We start from the raw sequence: 19,402 nt of genomic DNA, 5'->3' as shown, positions 1-19,402 counted from the left end.
ATATCGATGGTCCCAACACATAGTTGCTACTAGGTTCACTTCCTCAGTCTGTTGATGCTGAACTTCTCACTTAGTTCGGGCAAGGATGACATACATTAACAGCAAGGGACACCCTAGCTTAATATCCATTTTCTAGATGGTAATACCATCGATGCGACGATGTGATACTCCGACCATGGGATAGATTAATAGTAGATTGCCAGTGTAAACAATTAGGATGCTAATTACTGGTGCAAAAGAAAATTCCATATCACACAGTAATTAAATTATGAAGAAATTTTGTCTCAGTTAAACTCTGCAGCCTTACATTAGGCTGGAAACAGGAAAATTCAGAGGAGATATTCTCTTTTTAAGAGTGAATAATTAATTACACCTAACTATTGTTACGCTTCAGTTTAAATAGGATATTGGGTCTGTAAGGCCAATTATTAGATTTAGAAACTACTTGAAGTTCTGAAGTGTTTAGCAATATCAAATGCATCTTTGGAATGGGATTTTATCCAAAAAAGCAAAGGATTCAGTTTCTACTGCCAGTGTATCAGACTTCAAACACAAAATTAGGAAAACACATTGTAATAATGTAAATAAATATCTACCTATAAGGTTAACTGCATAACTGAACTCAGATACTAAGAATTTATAATTAACCACTGTAGTTCATAGTTTAATGGTGAATAGCTACGTTTTTCAAAGATGGGAACCCTTACACTCCCACAGAATTAACCGAAACAGAACTTTGCATCACATAAAGCACAGTTTTAATCAACAGTGAATATGTAGCTCCACTATCTAGCAGAAAGGAAATTATTTTACCTTTAAACAGTTAAATGAATAGATCTGTTTTAGAGACAATGTACATTTTGATTGATCATATTTCTGGATTCTAATTTCTGAAAATCTGATGCATTTTTATATAAATGTGAATAACAGAAGAGACCATTTCACAAGTATGTAGTTTATATTTAGTGTTATTCTTCAGCAAATAAACACAATAATAAACTCCTAATTTAGATATACACATGGAAAAAATGTTTTGAAAAAAAAAATGACCACAATGGTCACTTAAATAACCTAAAACTGACTAAATTAAAGATAAATAAAAATGCTGAAAACTGAATAATGAAAATCAGACAAGGCTTTCAAATTGTGGTTCATATAAGCATTAAAATTAACTAATGAGACAGGCCTGGACAAAAATTATGGTACCGTTAATATTTTTAATATTGTAGTGATTGCCCTAATCTTTTACAATTACATTTCCAGCATGATCACTGCAATCAAGCAATTTATATTATCCTCAATGAGTCTTCTTCATCTGCTAATGGGTATTTTGGCCTACTCCTCAGGAGTAAACTGCACTAGCTATCGCAAGTTTGAAGGCTGCATTCTCCAAACTGCATGTCAGCACTTTTCACAGATGTACAATAGGATTTAGGTCAGGGCTCATAGAAGGCCACTTCAGAGTAGTTTATTGTTTAGTTCTTAGACATTCTTGGCTGTTTTTTACTGAGTGTTTTGGGCAATTATCCTGTTGGAGGACCCATGACCTGTGACCGAGACCAAGCTTTCTGACACTAGGCAGCAAATTTCAATCCAGAATGCCTGATTGTCTTGATAATCTACTATATATTGTACCCCCAAAGAAACATACTGAAAGAATGTTGTTTCTTTCTTTTATGCTGAAAGAAACAAATGTTATTATTCTTCTGATTAATTGTTCATGTGCTTTACAATTTAGCCACTAGATCACTAGATTCATACCCTACAACAACCACTATTGCACAAATTTTTGAAAATGTGTCATTGGATGACTGTCAATTAATGCTCAATTATAATTAAAATTTCATGGTACAAAAAGCAAAAGGTATTAAATACTTTTCACTGTTTATAAAAATATATCACAGTTAATATATTTATATGTAACTATTCAGATGCTCTTTACATTTATTAATTAATTATTTTTAAATGTTAAAAAAAAAAAATGCCTTGTCATGTCAACACTCATGCACCCTCATCTTGTTCAAAATTATATATTAAATACACTATAATAAATGCAGCCCATGAGCACAAAAATATATGTTTCTCTAGACAGAAACCAATTCTCACTTTTAACACCAACAACCCAATGTATTCTGCACACTCTGACAGCTTGTGGAATTGTTTTCCCCACACTTCTAAAGAAAACTTTACAGTTTTAATACCAGGAACAGACGCATCAGTATTGTGTACTGCTAATATTTTATTAACTTAAACAGTGGCTATGACCATCATGTGTGTGTTTACTCTAACAGTAGTGGTCTCAGAGTCCTTCGGCTGCTGGTCCTGCTGGTCCCCTCGTGCAGAAAAGAAAAAAGCTTCCTTTTCCCTGTAGGAGTGCGGTACAGCAAGTGGTCCAGCCTTTCTGGGTTCACCTGACCTGCTTTCTGTAGCTGAATAATCAGATGATCAACTTGAATTTTCCATGGCCCATTTTCACTTCTCTCTTTTAACACATCCACCTGAAATAAAGTGACATCTAGAAGTGTTCATTATATCAGTTATGAGGCAATAACTATTGGGAAAGTTATGACAGCAGTAATTAGACTGGTATATCTACATTGTTAAAATCCATTTCATTTCAAATGATAAACTGGCATAAATGATGGTTTCCACCGGAAAGAACCGGGTGCTGGTTCAGCGCTAGCGCTAGCGCTGGTTCAAAGTTGATTCCACTTGCGAACCTTCTAAGAACCGGTTTGCCTTTCCACCGGCTAGAGAGCCATCACAGCGCCGAGTGTGACATCACTGTATACGTGTCACGTGTCCCAGCAACGTTAGCGCAGCAGCGGCAAACACAAACACAACAACGATGGCGGATGTTGCTTTACTGTTAATGCGCATGGCTTTGCGAACCTACATTGGCATCCAAACGCGGCGAATAAAACGTGTACGTGCAGCTCCATGTAATCTTTATAAACGGAGGTTGTAATCGATAAAGTACATAATGTTATTTTATCATTAACACAGAAAAAATTTAGCCTTAGCATGTAGCTACCTACTATCATGTGTGCTGATAATGTATGATATCGCGGTAAAGTAAAAATGTATTAAACATTTGTATACTTAAGGTACATTATCAAATGCGCTAACAGTAGCTCCGCCCCCAGCTCCTGATGCAAGCGGTTCTTAATTCTAGACCAGCAACGTTTTAGTGCTACTTAAGAACCACTTTTCCTGGTTCGGAGCCGGTGCTTTGGCGGTCAACAGAAAGAACTGGTTCTAAATTAGGCTCTGGCTCCGAACCAGCACTCGAACTGCCTCGGTGGAAAAGGGGCACTAGAGGATTCCTTGGTGACATTTGTTTCTGCTGATAAATCGAAATTGTAAATCATGCTGCAATTACATTGGTTTAATTTTCTTTATACAACATCAAGTGCCATAAACATTTAAAAAGTCTCACCACTTCTTGGCAGAAGTCTGGCTTCTTTACAAACACTAAACTATCAGATAGCAGGGCTGTTGTGAGGACAGAAACTGCATCATTTATAGATCCTGCCATGGCCAACAGAAGTACCTGGAAGAAGTCAACAAAAAAAAAAGTTTGAGTTTGCACTGGTCTCTCTCAATCCTTATACTGTACATAGCACACAAACAGACTTACTCTCAGGTTTTGGCATAGTCTGCTGTCTGTGTTCATGATCTGAGTGTAGATACTCTGTGCTCGCTCAACATCATCCTGAAAGATGCATAAGCAATGATTTCACCCTCCATGGATGGGTAGAGGCATAAGAGTGAACCTCTCATTCAGTCAAGGTTATGGTAATAATTCATATTGTCTTACATCATTCTATTATTACACACCAATTTAATATGCTATTCACAGGATGTTATTCACTCATTTAGCAATTTATTTTGTTCTTTTAAGGTTTAGAACTTTTGAACTGTGATGTCCTCTAAATGCTTTGCTACTCTTATTTACTTGCTAACATGTTCTGAGCATTATTAAAGTATGTGTCTTAATAGGATAATACAGTTGATTATACTGTAAATTACTTACCTGTTTAAGTGCAAAGGCAACTGCAATACAATAAGCATGTCTAGGAATGAAGCTGACTTTTGTCTGACCTTCCTCTAGCAAGGCTAAGCAGATCTGGTATGACTTAGCGGTGTTCTAGAAATTACATCATACAAGAAATCAGAGATTAATTAAAATTCTACTATGTAATCAACACTTCTATTAAAATGCATTATAAATGTAAACATATTGTCAAAATATATTAGCTATAAAACATTCTTCCAACACCACATGCAAAAGTTTAGTGACCAAAATGTGCAAAAGTCTAAAAACAAAAAAAAAAAAAGTTTTCATACTAGCTTGTAGCAGGTAGCAAATGCCAGCGTAAAGGTGTCCTTGTTGAAAACAACACCTTGGGCTTTCATTTCCCTTATAAGCTCCAACACACCTGCATAGACACATCAACATTATTACTCTGTATGTGGATATAATTCAGGGAGCATGATCATAGCATGTTTTGGCAAAAAAAGCCAGGTACCCACAACCTCAAGTGCCTCATAGGACATGAACTCATTGTAATTTCAAGCTAATAATTGTGCCACATATTCTGGATAGAAAATAAAGGGATATGTGATTGTGATCTAATAATGGTTTAATGCTGCTGTTTACCATCTGCCATTTATTGTGGAAATTTATTGTAAATGTATGTCTTACATACATACATTTAGTCATATGTAAGTCTTACCTTCAAATTGGCCTTTACTGAATAGCAGGTCTATGGCCAGGTTGAAGGATGTACAGTCTGGAAAGAACCCTTTTAGCCTCTTAAAGTAATAAAGTATAACAAAACAATTACAAGGAAATAAGTTTAATAATTGCAATAAATTGCATTATACGTGATATTATTTGACATGCCAACACGGAGATAAATTTAAAAAAACAACAGAAAAATTAAAACATAGATGGCACAAGATGTCTCTATTAAATAAATACATTAACAATAATTTTAAAAATGCTTAATTTTGAATATTGGTACCTTATCTGTTAGTGTAGTGAATGCTAAATCCGCCAGGCCCAGCTCATAGCACAGCCTCATAAACAAGGGTCCAAACCTGAACTCCCCAAATACCATATTACCATTTTGTTCATGGTACCTGCATAGAGAAATGAAAATAAAACTGTATTTTGCAAGTTCTTATTTGAAATAATAATAGAGACAATGCAAAAAAAAAAAATAAAAAAAAACAAAAAAAAAAACAGATTTACACACTGAATTATATATCTATGTTTAAGCAATGCAAACGAAGGTTAATGATCATCAGAGAGTGTGATTCACATTACTGTCACATTAAAAGATAAGGCAGAGGATTCAAATGCAGGTAGACGATTTTAATAAAACAAAAGCACAAAGAATTTCAGGAAAGATAATGACAAAACAGGATGAGAATCATGAGCGCATGAAACAGCTATTACGGACAACAACCGACAAACAACATGGCAAACACTCAGGGTCAAATACTCATGGGAACCAATGACAATGAGAACTGAAGAGCACATGACTACAACAAAAAAACAATCACAACATGACACAAACACAAGGAAAGATAAGGTAAGAAACAGGTTACAAATTAAAAGACATGAAAACCAGAATGCAAGACAAAACCCAAAACCTGCATTAATTACTGACCTGTAGTTTTTTTTTAAATATTCCTTTAAAAGGAATATTAAAAAAAAAGAATGTTGGGATTGAAATTAAAAAATTAACATGAGACATTAGAATCAGAATTTGTTTTCATTTCCTGATATTTACATCTTATTCTTTTACTTTCAACTGTTCCCATTAGGGATCACCACAGCGAATATTCTGTTTCCACCTAACTCGATCCTCGGCATCCTCTACTCTCGCACCAGTTACCTTCATGTAATCTTTTAACGCATCCATATATCATCTTGTTTGCCTTCATCTTGACCTCTTACCTGTATCTCCATCTCCAACATCCTCCTACCAATATAACCATATCCCTCCTCTGTACCTGTCTAAACCATCTCAATTCTAGCCTCTCTGACCTTGTCCCCAAAACAGCCAACCTTAGTTGTCCCTCTGATGTCCCTCTCGTTCCTAATCCTGTCCATCCTCGTCACTCCTAAAGAGAACCTCAACATCCTCATCTCTGTTCCCTCCATCTGTCTCATGCCTTTTCCTCACTATTACAGTCTCTAACCCATACAGCAGAGTTGCTCTCACTACTGTCTTGTACACCTTCCCTTTGATTCCTGATATTTACTTCTAGATGTGTTAAATGAAAAGTGTTTCATTCACTTTGAAGAGATTAATCCTGATTCCAGATCCTTTGTGGCTCATCTCTGTCATTTTTTCTTACTTGCAATTTGGCCAATTCTTCCTGCTGATGAGCGCTTCGAATCATGTGGTATAGCCTCTATATTTCTATTTTTCTTCAAATGATGGTTTACAAAGCATTCACCCCTGCCCTGCAGACCTGGCTGATCATGTCACCGAATGTTGTTTTGTGGGTTTTCCTTACAGCCCTCACAATTATTTTATCTACTGCTGTTGTCTTCCTGGTCCAACCTGTGTGATATTGTTGTCACACAGTGGTTGCTTTGGTGTTAGGGCACAGGTTTTGTTGGGTTATTTCCACAATCCACATTATTGTATTGACCATGCCCAGTGCTTAGTGGATTAGAAATGTGGATTAATTTACCTGCTTTTCTCCCATAAATAAATTGTGAAAAAAACAATGCATTGGCAAAGAGTGTAGGACTAGTTCACCAATGGCAACTTTTTTTGGGCAGGCCACAAACCACAGAATTATATCTAAAAAGTTTTGTTTTTTTATCCGGGACCTAATCTGCAAGCAGAATTATGATTAAATACAAAACTATGCTGCAATCAACTGCAATCGGATACTGAGTTGTAGTGCAAGAACATTTATATCTGTGGCTTTACAAGTCCAAAAAAAATAAAACCATGTACAGTGTGCAGGTGTTTCAAACGTTCTCTGTTCCAGATTCCAAAATATGGTGAACTACATCTGAGATTTCGAATAAAAATAGACCTTCAGAAAATCAGTATAAAAACATATAAGCAGGACAATTAGCATTTGATGTGTAGCCAACTGTTTGTACGGAAGAGTAATGTTGATACACATTTCGGTTCATATTTATAGTATTGATGCCTAATCTGTACTGTCTAATTTCAGTGATATTAAAAGCATCTGGAAAATGGACTCATGTTGTCTCCCTCACTTTCCATCATGATAAATGTTTATTTATGTGTATACATTGAACATAACTTTACTATAATTATTTTTAAAGATGTCACCGACAAAATTTGTCCAAAAGAGAAAAAATATGAGATTTTCACACAAACATTAGACAACCAATTTGTAAAAGGATTATACAGATTATTTTGATTACCTTTTTTGTGTTTACTACACATTACTTCGGAATCACTTTAAATCACAAAATTCATTTTTAAAAATCACCACTGTTCCTGTCTGCACAGTAAAATAGTCATAATATTATTATTATGATTTTAGGATTTGTAAGTATAATTTCTGAACATTAATGATAAAATTTGAATGTGATCCATATTTAATTCAATTAAATTTTAGTGCTTTTAATAATTCACATTGTCTTCAAGCAACTTTACAGTAGTATAGAAACAGAAGAGAAACATAAATATAATGATAACAATAATAAGAAGAAGAAAAATAAGAATAAAAAAATAAATGTATACATATGTTTAAAGTTTAAAATTAATTAAAAAATATGAATTTCAATCTTAAAATACAACCCCAAATCAAAAAACGTTAGGACAGTGTGGAAAACACAAATAAAAAAGAAAGTAGTGATTTCTAAATTTACTTTGATTTGTACTTCATTGATAGGTAGGTTGATTGGCATCTCTGGGAAATTGTCCGTAGTGTGTGAGTGAATGAGTGTGTGGGTGTGGGTGTGTGTGCGTGTGCCCTGCGATGGGTTCACACTCCTTCCAGGGTGTATCCTGCCTTGATACCCGATGACGCCTGAGATAGGCACAGGCTCCCCGTGACCCAAGAAGTTTGGATACGCGTTAGTGAATGAATGAATGAATGAATGTATTTCATAATGTGTTCCACATCATTTTTACTGTTTTTTTTTTCAAAAATACAAAATTCCTATTTCGGTCATTACAACACATGTCAAGAAAGTTTGAACAGTAAAGCATTTTATCACTTTGTAATGTTGCCATTTGTTTTCACAACACTTAAAAGATGTTTAGGGACTGAAGACACCAGCGATGAAGTGTTTCAGGTATAATTTTGTCCCATTCTTGCTGCAAACAAGTCTTAAGGTGGGCAACAATGTGTGCAGAATGTGGTTTTGCATTATCTTGTTGAAATATGCATGGATGTCCCTGGAAAAGATGTCTTCTTGAAGGCAGCATATTGTGCTCCAAAATCTCTATGTACTTTTCAGCATTAATGGTGCCATCACAGAAGTGCAAGTTACCTTTGCCAAGGGTACTGACACAACCCCATACCATGACAGACCCAGGCTTTTGGACTTGTTGCTGGTAACAGTCTAGATGATACTTTTCTTCCTTGGTCCGGAGCACACGGCATCCATTTCTCCCCAAAAATATCTGAAATACTGATTCGTCTGACCACAGTACACGTTTCCACTGCATGATGGTCCTTCCCCGATGCCTCTGAGCCCAGAGAAGTCAACGGCGCTTCTGGACACTGTTAACATAGGGCTTCCTTTTGGCACAGTACAGTTTTAACTGGCATTTGTGTATGTAACTACGTATTGTGGTACTTGACAAAGGTTTGCCAAAGTAGTCCTGAGCCCATGTGGTTATATCGCTTATAGATTCTTGATGCAGTGCCGCCTGAGGGATCGGAGATCACGGTTGTTCAGCTTAGGCTTGCGCCCTTGTCCTTTACGCACTGAAATTCCTCCACATTCCTTGAATATTTTAATTATGTTATGCACTGTTGAAGGTGAAATAAGCAAATGTCTTCCTATCTTTCTTTGAGGAACATTTGCATAATTTTCTCATGTATTTGTTGGCACTTTCTTTTTTTATTTGTGTTTTCCATACTGTCCCAACTTTTTCAGATTTGGGGTTGTACTATATATATCTATCCCTAACCCTAATGAGCAAGCCGGAGGCGACGGTAGCAAGGAAAAACTCCCTGAGATGATGAGGAAGAAACCTTGAGGGGAACCAGGCTCAGAAGGGAACCCATCCTCATTTGTGTGACACTGTACAGTAAATAGTGCAGATGTAAATGACGTCATTTCTACAACAGTTTATAATAGTGCAGCCGAGAGCTCCCGAGGAACTAATGGGTCATTGTTTACTCTGAGTCAACAACAATCCCATGAGTCACTGGCTGACCATGCGGATCAATCAGGGTATACATGCAGGGTAACAACAGCTAATTTAGACCTACCTGTAGATAGCATTTCTAGCCATAACCATATCCTCAGGTGACTGACAGAGAAGGAGAAGCAGCTTCAGTTCATCCTTCAAGAGCAACTGATTAGTTTCTATTTTCTCATTTAATGCAGCAAAGAAATGCCCTGTGAGTTAAGAGAGAGAATAACAAAGATTTAGAATTATAGAGATTGTCTACAAGTTATATTCAACACCACTTTTATAAGTACACTTTTTGGAATTATAATGACGACAGATGTGGATTTATACATAGGTTACTAAGTATTCCACATTATTGAGTAGTGTGCTGTGTGCTGTGCAATCTTATATTTTTAACAGGATATTACACTGACATAAAATCTAGTGACATTTATCACCACTTATTTTACCAGACCTGTCAATGTTAGAAATTAGAAGATAGAATATTGCATTTTTCTGCAAAAACATGGTAGTACACTAAAATATGCATGTGAACCTGGAACTGCAGTTTTGAACTTTTTCATATTAACATACATTTCTGAGAAGCTGAGCCCCCTTCCCAAGTTCCATATGCTCTCAGCTTACGTGGGTTTCCATCAAAGTAAATAAAAAACATCTAAATGTTGAGTTGTGAAATAATATCCATCAGAGTTGGAAATATCTTGGCTAACATTTGACAAGTATAAACTGAACACACGTTTACTAACATTATTATTGGGAACACATTTTATCCAAAAGAGGGAAATGATTTATCAGCATTTACTTTCTCCTGATAATCACTGAGATCAGCTTTAACACTTAAAATGTCAGTCATGTGGGCATTAGACAACTAAGTTGTAAAAGGTTTATCTAGAACTGTTCTGTTTTTTTAAGTGCTTATTGGACATTACTGTAGAATAAATTAATAAATCACCCTCCGGGTTTTGCAATTGCCACAGTTCATGACTGCACAGTTAAAATATTCTAATATTAGTAATATTATTTTTATGCCCCTCCTATATTCCTAAACCTCAAATTCTTTTGGAAAAATGCTTGTTTTCCTGTCCTTAGCTGGCAGATCTTCAGAATATAATTGTTTAGCAATTACAATCAGAGAAAAATCTATATCGCACAAGCCAGGACTTTGTTTAGGTAACATCACCAACCTTTTGATCCAGACAATTGTCGAGCCACAGCAAGTTTCTTCTTTTGAAAATCTTCCAGTCTCACCACATCCTCTGACAAAAGGTAACGCCTGGCTGGAACCAGAAATATTTGGCCAGTTGTAAACATCATGTGAACAATCTCAAACTCCTGATATAATCATAGATCATACCGCTTTTCAAATCAAGCATTAAAAACATTCATATTTTGGTATCTGAAGACATTTGATTAACTTTGATTTTATTAATTAATGAAGTTACAAAGAAGACAATGGGTTATTCCATCGAGGAAGCTTTTCGCAGACACAGTCGTGCCTAAAATCTATGACAAGGTTGCGTCAGAAGTAAAAAAACGTTTAAGCAAAGCTCAACGAGTTGCATTTGCTGCGATGCTTGGGCATCGCGAGCTACAGAGTCCCATATAACCCTGACAGCCCATAACATTACACATGACTGGTATTTATCTTCTCACGTGCTCCAAACCAAAGCCTTTCATGAGAGTCACACGGGGACAAATCTTGCAGAGCTGCTTCGTGGTGTAGCGATTGAATGGAACTTAACGGATAAAGACCCTGCTTTACTCACAATGCGTCTAATATGGTTATCGCTGCCCGATTAACCGGCTTTCTCCATATTAAGTATATGTATATATAAGTATATATTATATTTACTTAAATTTTTGCAAATTTAAATATTATATTCAAGTTTTTGGTACTTGAAAGTTTTATGGTTCAAGGTTCTTTATGCACTATGTATGTGTATGCTCCTGAAATAAAAATTCAGAAAGATGTGATGCATTGTTTTTGTTAATATAACTCATATACAGTCTCTTTAAGGGTATGATCAAGTATTTGGCATTGTCTAATCTTTATTAAGCAAACAAAATTCTAAATTTAAACCAGTGGTCCCCAACCCCCGGGCCGCGGACCGGTACCGGTCCGTAGACCAAATGGTACCGGGCCACCCAAGGAACATTAAATTATTTCCATTTTATTTACTGTGGTGAATTTCTCTCGGGTTTGTGCGACTTTCCATGGACGAGAGGTTAACCGGGAGCTGAGAGATGTCACCTAAAGCCGCACCAATACCGCATATGCGCAAAATATCATGATATCGGGCCGGGTTTAGGTGACGTCTGGAGCTGAGCGGCTGCAAGCGGCAGTGGTGTTATAGCTTTGGTGGAGAGAAGGTGTGTATCGCTCTTCTCTCTGTTCACCGGTACTTTCTCATAATTAACAGTGCTTGGTGTACGTGCATATTGTGTTTGCTCAAATTTAACCCACAAATTAGTAAAAATGAGCACGAAACAGACGTCGTTAGGAAGTTAGAAACTCTGCCGGTGTTCTGGATTAAAGTCATGGCGGAATACCCTGAGATTGTCACTATTGCCATTTCCGACATGCTATCTGTGTGAAGCGGGGTTTTCTGGAGTGACGGAAACCAAAACAAAACACCGGAATAAACTGGACATAAGAAACACACTTCGGGTGTCATTGTCTCCTATTACCCCAGATGGAACCGTCTCGTTGCAAAGAAACAAGCTCAAGGTTCTCATTGATTTAGCGTTGTAGTGAGTTAAAAAGACATGATTAAATACAATTAAATTAAAATTATTAATTTTAATTTAATTGTATAGCCGCCACCCCCAGCGGGCCGCGGTAAAATTATCAAACATTGACCGGTCCGCGGCGAAAAAAAGGTTGGGGACCACTGATTTAAACAATGAATCACAATAGCTACAGAATCGCAATATGTATTGAATCGGCACAAAAGTATCAGGATAGTATTGAATCGCCAGATTAGTGAATCGTCCCTGCCCTAGTAAGCATGATATGTGTCCAAGCCATAATCAGTACCATTTGCTATATCTTACTGTGCTAAAGTCCATACTGCCAAATCAAATACAACCACAGTAAAGGCACATTTAACATTGCGTTGTCTGTTATCCTCAACAATGAAAACCAACAATATTAGATTTGAGTCTATCATTTTTTATATATAAATGCTGAACTTTTAATGCATGTCGTAGCTCAGTGGATATATGAGGTTGAACCCAGGTCTAGCGTTGTTTTTATTATTGTTGTATGTATTATTATTGTGGAGCTTTTGTGCCTTATATACTATTGATATACTACTACACTAGATGGCACTGTGTTCACTGTTATTTGATGAATACTCTGCAATAAGTAACAAAAAGATGTCTGTTTCTCAGATCATAAAAAAGTGCCCCCTATGAAAATGAAATGCCCCCCATTCTGTATGTTCTTGCAACAAACCTGGTTGAACCACTGACCAGAAAGTTGTTTGTTAAAATACCAGCAGTGACAGTGCTGGGATTTTAAAGAACAAAATGTGTGCTCACATATGAACAATATGATACAAATATGGTACAAATATGATAAATGTAAGTTGTCTCACTATGGGTATCTGCCAAATCCTACGAATATATTTTGATCTTCTACAGTTATCCAACCAGCTAGTCAACCATGTCAAACAGTATGACTAGTAAAATGTTGTGCAAATGTGCTCTAATGTTGTTTGCAGAAGGTTGTTTGTAAATAGTGGTTGTGCCTTTACAGCTAACAATGTGCTGTTATCAACTGCTGTTGTTTCCTTGGCCAACCTGTTTGATGTCTGTTTGTACAAAAGTGGTTTATTTTTCAGGACATTCCATGTTGCTGTACTAACTAGATAGTTTCAAGCATTATGAACCTGCCAGTTTTTCTGGCTACTTTTACTTTAACATAGTGTTAATTTATTTACAGACATTGAAACCTTTTATATTTTGTAATGTTATTACATTTAAATGAATATATTGTGTGATACCTGAGGAGATTGTGATAACCCCAGGTATAAAAACAAAGACACACAAGAGATTTCAATACATGACAATGTATTGAAATCTCTTATGGTTCTTTTTTTTCTGCTACCCGAGTTTATATGTGTGTTATAGAAGTTGGTGAAGACCACACAACATATTACATTTAAAACGTTAAAATAATGATATCTACTTCATTTACTTGTTGTACTTGTCATTTACTCTTGAAATTTGTATGTCCTTTAAGTGCATATTTTTAAGTCAGCTCTTATCAGAATTCAGGTACTCATTTTTAAATTTTTTAATGCTCGAATACAAAAGGTTTGGCTTTAAAAATGCATTAAAAGTCTCAGGTACATTTCATATAGTTAATGAGAAAATTGGCTGCCTGAAGCAGGAAGCATGATGAAACTGCCACAGTTTTTCTGGCTACTTCATCATCACAGATCCATCAATATAAAGCATTATACATTCATACACTTGGCAGATGCCCTTATCCAGAGCACGTTCCGTTTATGTGATTTTATCCATACAACTAGGCAGTTAAGGTTTAAGGGCATGGTAGTGGCAGCGTATGGATTTGAACTTCTAACAACCTTCCAATCACTAGCTCAATATCTACTGCACTAGACACATTAACTTACAATTCCTGTTGCACACCATTACCTAAACAAACATGGCCAGTAACAAAGATCCCAACATGCATTGCTCTACAGGAGAGGGCACTGCTCTTTTGGGGTTGAATTGCTTTCTCATCATGAGCAAACCGCTTGAGAGTTTTTTTGGCCAACGGGAGTCAAATATTTACATATTTACAGATCAAAAACCATAAAATTAACAAATAAATCAATTCTGCAACTGATTTAAATAAAACTTCTTACACTCAACTCTGAGAGAGTTAAAAAGAATTAGTCTGCTCTGCAGCACAGTTTCGTTCTCAGGTTTTTAATCCTTTTTGCCTGTTTATTTGTCATTGATTCATATATAAAATTCTTCTAATTTTTCAGTATTTCCCCCTCACTAGTGTTCACGTTTGACACAACTGAGTCATTATTGTTCAGTTGCTCTGTCCTTCATTTCATCTTGTTTTGGGTCTGTGTTATAGATGATCCATGATATCTGACCTCTGCCTATTTCCTGTTCTTATTCTTCTGTCTGCAAACACTTTTAGTGCATCTGTCATTTAGTCACCTTCCTAAATACTCAATATTACTCCTTAATATACCATCCGGTTTGTCCTGAACCATCTTTTCTGACCATAATTGTAAAATAAAACCTTCTCTTCCTAATTAATGCGATTTCCGTTACAATTTGACTTTTATTTTGACTTATTACACAATATGGGTTTCTGTTACTGTGGAAAACACGTGTTATGATGTATTTGGGTGTAAAGCATCTAACCAGCGTCCGAACACAATATGACATGACACTGAACACGTTTGGCAACAGAATGTGGGGTAAAAACCTTCGGATCTGGGTTTCATAACCCCGAGTAAATCTTCTACAGCTGGTGAAACGCACAGTAAAAAAAAAAAAGCCCTTTAATGTGCAGTGTGGAAAGGAGCAGAAAACCAAAGCGGAACTTTCTGACCAAAACAAACGCGTTCAGACTATAAGTTGACAAATAGCAAGAACGCACCTTCAATTCTGCATGTAATACTGTTAAATTTCACTGCCGAACAAAACACGTCTAGTCTTGGAGAATTGACGTGACGAAGTACAAAAGTAACACAGAAACCCAGTCCTCGCAGCGCCATCTTGGATCTTGACTATACCAAAACGAATCATACAGCAGCCACCGATTCAATACACGCACATTCTTATATGTTCTGAATCATGATATATTACATTCATGTACATATAGAAATGCAAATTTACAACAGGTTTTTTAATTCATCAAAAAAGTCATGTTAATTATAATGGGACAAATGTTTAAATAAAAGGTTTTGAAATAAAACTCCCCCGTTTTCGCTGCAATATGAGTTCTTCCACATCTAGCTCAAGGGAATACTAATATGGGCAAATGCATCTAAAGTCAACTATCTATATCTTCCTAACCATATTTTCTTATTTTCTCCATAGACTTTTGAGGGGAAAAATTTGTGAATTTGTTTAATTAGGAAAGTATATGTAAGAATATGTTGGATTAGGATGTTGTAGCCTAGTGGTTCAAGTATTGGGCTATTAATCAGTAGGTTTTGAGTTTGATTCCCCACTGCTGGGCCCCTGAGAAAGGCCCTTAATTAACCTTCAATTGCTCAGTTGTATTAAAAAAGGAGATAAAATGTAAGTCGCTCTGCTAAATGCTGGAAATATATTAATATACTAAGCAAGTCCTGTACCTTCATGCAAAAGAACTGCTAAGTAATTAAATATAAAATAATCAACCAAGGACCATTGAACATGTCTCTGTGATTATATTTTCCCCCATTTTTGCTGTGAACATTACATCATTGTTACATCAAGCTGAACTGCATCTGAATAACTTATTGAAAACTGCATAAGTGAGCAGGGGTACAAGGTTATATGTTCCTATTAAAGTGGATGGCGAGTGTATGTATTTTTCTTGCTTTGGTAATAGGGCATCATTATTTACATAAATGTTCCTTATGCAGTTTTTACACATCTTTCAAAAGGCATAGTTGCTTGTGTAGAAATTATTCATGTAGATTTTTTGTTTCTGCAAAAAGGCTTTTTTGGCTGCAAATCGTGTTACTTTTGTCTGAATTTGCTGGAATACCATATTGTGTGCATCGTTAATTACCCAGTTCCTTCATTCCTTTACAGTTGTCACGACTGAAACACAGAGACAGATGCAAATGCAGGTGAGGCAGGTGCAGATCAGTGCAATCCAAACCACTTGCGTATGCAGCGTGTGGCGTAAATGTCCTTGATAGAGGGAAGAGAGACTGATATGATTCTCAGCTGTCCTCACTACGATAGCAATGATAGCATAAACAGTGTGCAAAACAGCATGTAAACAGGTTGATATGGGTGGTGCTGTAGACATGGATGTATATTGGAAGAGTGTGAACCACTTTGAACATTAGGCATGGTTGTGATCATGGTTAAGGATCATGGAGATTGTGTGCAAAGTGCAGGCAGGGACTCGCAAGAGTAGCACAAACAGCATAGCTAAACAAACATCTAAGCTCACCAAAACACTATTCATAAAAGGCTTGACTAAACAAATGTGTTATCAGACTAAGAACTGAACACTTATTGGAAGGTTGTTACATTAATTGTAAGACAAAGCTCTGCCCCCCCTGCTGTAGCCTTTGATACTTCAGGTACCAACATATAGACTGCACCTTTTTATAGGTGTAGACATGGTTCACTTAGGCACTGTGATGCAAGACCATTCAACACATAGCTAAGGACTTAAGTAAGTTAGTCCTTGCCACATCTGTGCAACCTGGTCCAAACATTGCAAGACAAAAGACAGTACAAACAAAACAAAACACAAAAGCAGTGCTGAACAGAATACATACTGTATTTTCTATAGTACATGTGTAAAAATACTGAAATGAACACTTAATATAATAGCAGCAGTTATGTGAGGTATTGTAATGGATTTTGCAAAACAAAAATTGACTGAAATGTGCAAAGAGCAAAAGCAGTGTGCAAAACAGCATGTAAACAGTTTGATATGAGTGGTGCTGTAGACATGGATGTATATTGGAAGAGTGTGTATTTAGTGCAGATCAGTGCAGTCCATACAGTTGATGTGTGTGTATATTGTGCTCGGTACAGTTCAGTTCAGTTATTGAGGAGTCTGATGGCTTGTGGGATGAAACTGTTACACAGTCTGGTCCTGACGGCCTGAATGCTTCGGTACCTTTTTCAAGATGGCAGAAGAGAGAATAGCGTGTGTGAGGGGTGTTTGGGGGATTCCGCTGTAAAACGTAGTCAGGATGGGGGAGGAAGATGTGCTTTCCTCAGCCTTTGTAAGTAGTAGAGATGCTGCTGAGTTTTCTTGGTGATGGAGCTGTTGTTGAGTGGCCAGGTGAGGTTCTCAGCTCTTGACTATCTATATAAAAGATCCATCGATGTTCAGTGGAGAGTGATTGCTCTGTGCTTCCCTGAAGTCAACAACCATCTTTTTAGTTTTATCAACATTTAGAGACAGGTTGTTGGCCACAGTCATTGGCAAACTTGATGATATGGTTTGTGTCACGGTTAGACAAAGGCAAGTGAGGATCCAAATGCAGTTTGAGATTTAATAACAAAAACAAGAAACAAGCAACAGATAAGCAGGCAAAACAGGGCAGAACACTGAGCAGAACAGGGATCAGGAACAGACAACATACTACACCAAACAACGACTAACACCAGGGAAGTGAACAGAGTAGATATAGTGAACAAGAACCAATAACAAAGCAGAGACAATCAGAGACAAAGACAACACACCTGGAGGAAAGATTGAGTACAATTAGTGTCCATGGTAACCAAGAAGTGGGCGGAGCAAACAATTAACAACAGGACAAGGCAGCAGACAGAAACAAAGGAAAACCCAGACAGACTCATTACAGAACCCCTACACCACACCCCACCCCACGAGAGGCTTCCAGATGCTCCCAAGTCCGCAGAAACCAGTCCAGGAGGGTGGAGCAAAGGCGCAACCAGGGAGGGAGGGCAGGTCGAGTTCGTGTAGTGGTGGCGCCAGCCAAGCAGGAGGCCAGGGCGGCACCGGCAGAGCAGGAGGCCAGGGCGGCGCCGGCAGAGCAGGAGGCCAGGGCGGTGCTGCAGGTGGACACAGAGACCAGAGCAGATCTGGGAACCAGTGTGGTGCTACAGGCAGAGCCAGAGACCAGAGCAGGGCCGGAGACCAGGGCGGTGCCGTAGGGAGACCGACGGCTTAGGGATGCCAGCCGCCCGAACCGACCTCATCGGGGTATCCGCCAGTTTGGAGACCAGCCGGTTCGCACGGGCCTCAGCCAAGCTTGCTGGTATGGTAGCCATGTGAACCTGCTCGGTCACAGGTGTGCACGGGATTGGGCTGGACGGAGGTACTGTAGGGAATTCTGGTGGCTGGTTCGGCTCCGTAGCCCACAGACCCCAGTGCTTGCTGCCCCCCCCCCCCCCCCCAAAATTTAAGGCCGGCTTCCGTCTCTCCACTGCCCATGGTTAACGCGGACCCGCCCAGGAGCAATGCTAAGTTGACAAAGTCTGACAACGACCCCATTTCTCGGCCAGCCGGCATTAAGTAGCACACCTTGCTCTCCAGTCCATGCCTGAAGATGTCTTTCAGGGCCTTCTCCCCAAAGTCCACCTGGTTACATAGGTCCGAAAAAACCTCGGCGTATTCCTCAATTGAGGAATCTTACTGGCATAGGCAAAACAGGATATCTGCTGGATCCATTTCGGTTAGTCGTTCTGTCACGGTTAGGAACGGTGAGACACCTGCCTTCGCCGTGGTCCTTACTCCCCCCATCTACCTCGCCGTGTGCCTCGCCCCCTCTCCCGGACTTTGTCAGGATTGTTTCGTGTTCCCTTTGTTATTAAACCCTGTTTGTTTTGCTAATCTGCATTTGGGTCCGCTTCCTTACCCCGTGTCATGACAGTTTGAGCTGTGCAGAGGGATGATTATGTTGAATGCTTAAATGAAGTCTATGAACACCATTTGTACGTAGTAGGATCTTTTTTTACCTACTAAAACATCCAGAGAGTAAGGAATTACAATGATCTAACCTAGAAGTAACAATTGCATGGACTAGTATTAATGCATCATGTAGTGGAATTTCTTATTTTAGTAATATTTTTGAGATGAAAGAATACTAGTGATGTTAGCTACATGAACTTCAAAGCACAGAGGCATTCCAATGTCCTCCTCTACCCACACAGTGCCGTCTTTTGCCGTCTGACTCAGATAGGGCTTCCCAGTACCACGGAAGATGCACTGTTTTATTCTGTATGTGTACAAACATGTCAAAAGCCATGGACCATATCTTCACTCAGCTAATTTGTGTGCGTATGTGTGTGTGTGTGTGTGTGTGCGCATGTGTGTGTGGTGTGTGAGT

The 19,402-nt window shown here is 37.9% G+C and overlaps 1 protein-coding gene across 2 annotated transcripts; it reads right to left on the bottom strand.

The window, feature by feature from the left end:
- Positions 1-2,219: 2,219 nt before the first annotated feature.
- On the bottom strand, positions 2,220-15,186 carry ptcd2 (pentatricopeptide repeat domain 2). Of its 2 annotated transcripts, none has more exons than XM_047809600.1 (10): positions 15,022-15,186; positions 10,568-10,660; positions 9,460-9,589; positions 5,031-5,148; positions 4,740-4,818; positions 4,351-4,442; positions 4,037-4,150; positions 3,641-3,715; positions 3,440-3,553; positions 2,220-2,429 (listed from the first exon to the last, which is right to left on the bottom strand). In XM_047809600.1, the coding sequence occupies exons 1-10, from the start codon at positions 15,137-15,139 to the stop codon at positions 2,280-2,282; spliced, it is 1,083 nt and encodes a 360-aa protein (XP_047665556.1). In that variant the 5' UTR covers positions 15,140-15,186; the 3' UTR covers positions 2,220-2,279. The 2 variants fall into 2 exon arrangements, with proteins under 2 accessions (XP_047665556.1, XP_047665555.1); XM_047809599.1 differs by having other exon boundaries at positions 2,220-2,498; positions 15,022-15,184.
- Positions 15,187-19,402: the final 4,216 nt, after the last annotated feature.

The sequence above is a fragment of the Tachysurus fulvidraco genome, chromosome 26 (assembly GCF_022655615.1).
Source record: "Tachysurus fulvidraco isolate hzauxx_2018 chromosome 26, HZAU_PFXX_2.0, whole genome shotgun sequence".
Taxonomy (NCBI): Eukaryota; Metazoa; Chordata; class Actinopteri; order Siluriformes; family Bagridae; genus Tachysurus; species Tachysurus fulvidraco.
This window is presented reverse-complemented; position numbering and strand designations above follow the sequence as displayed.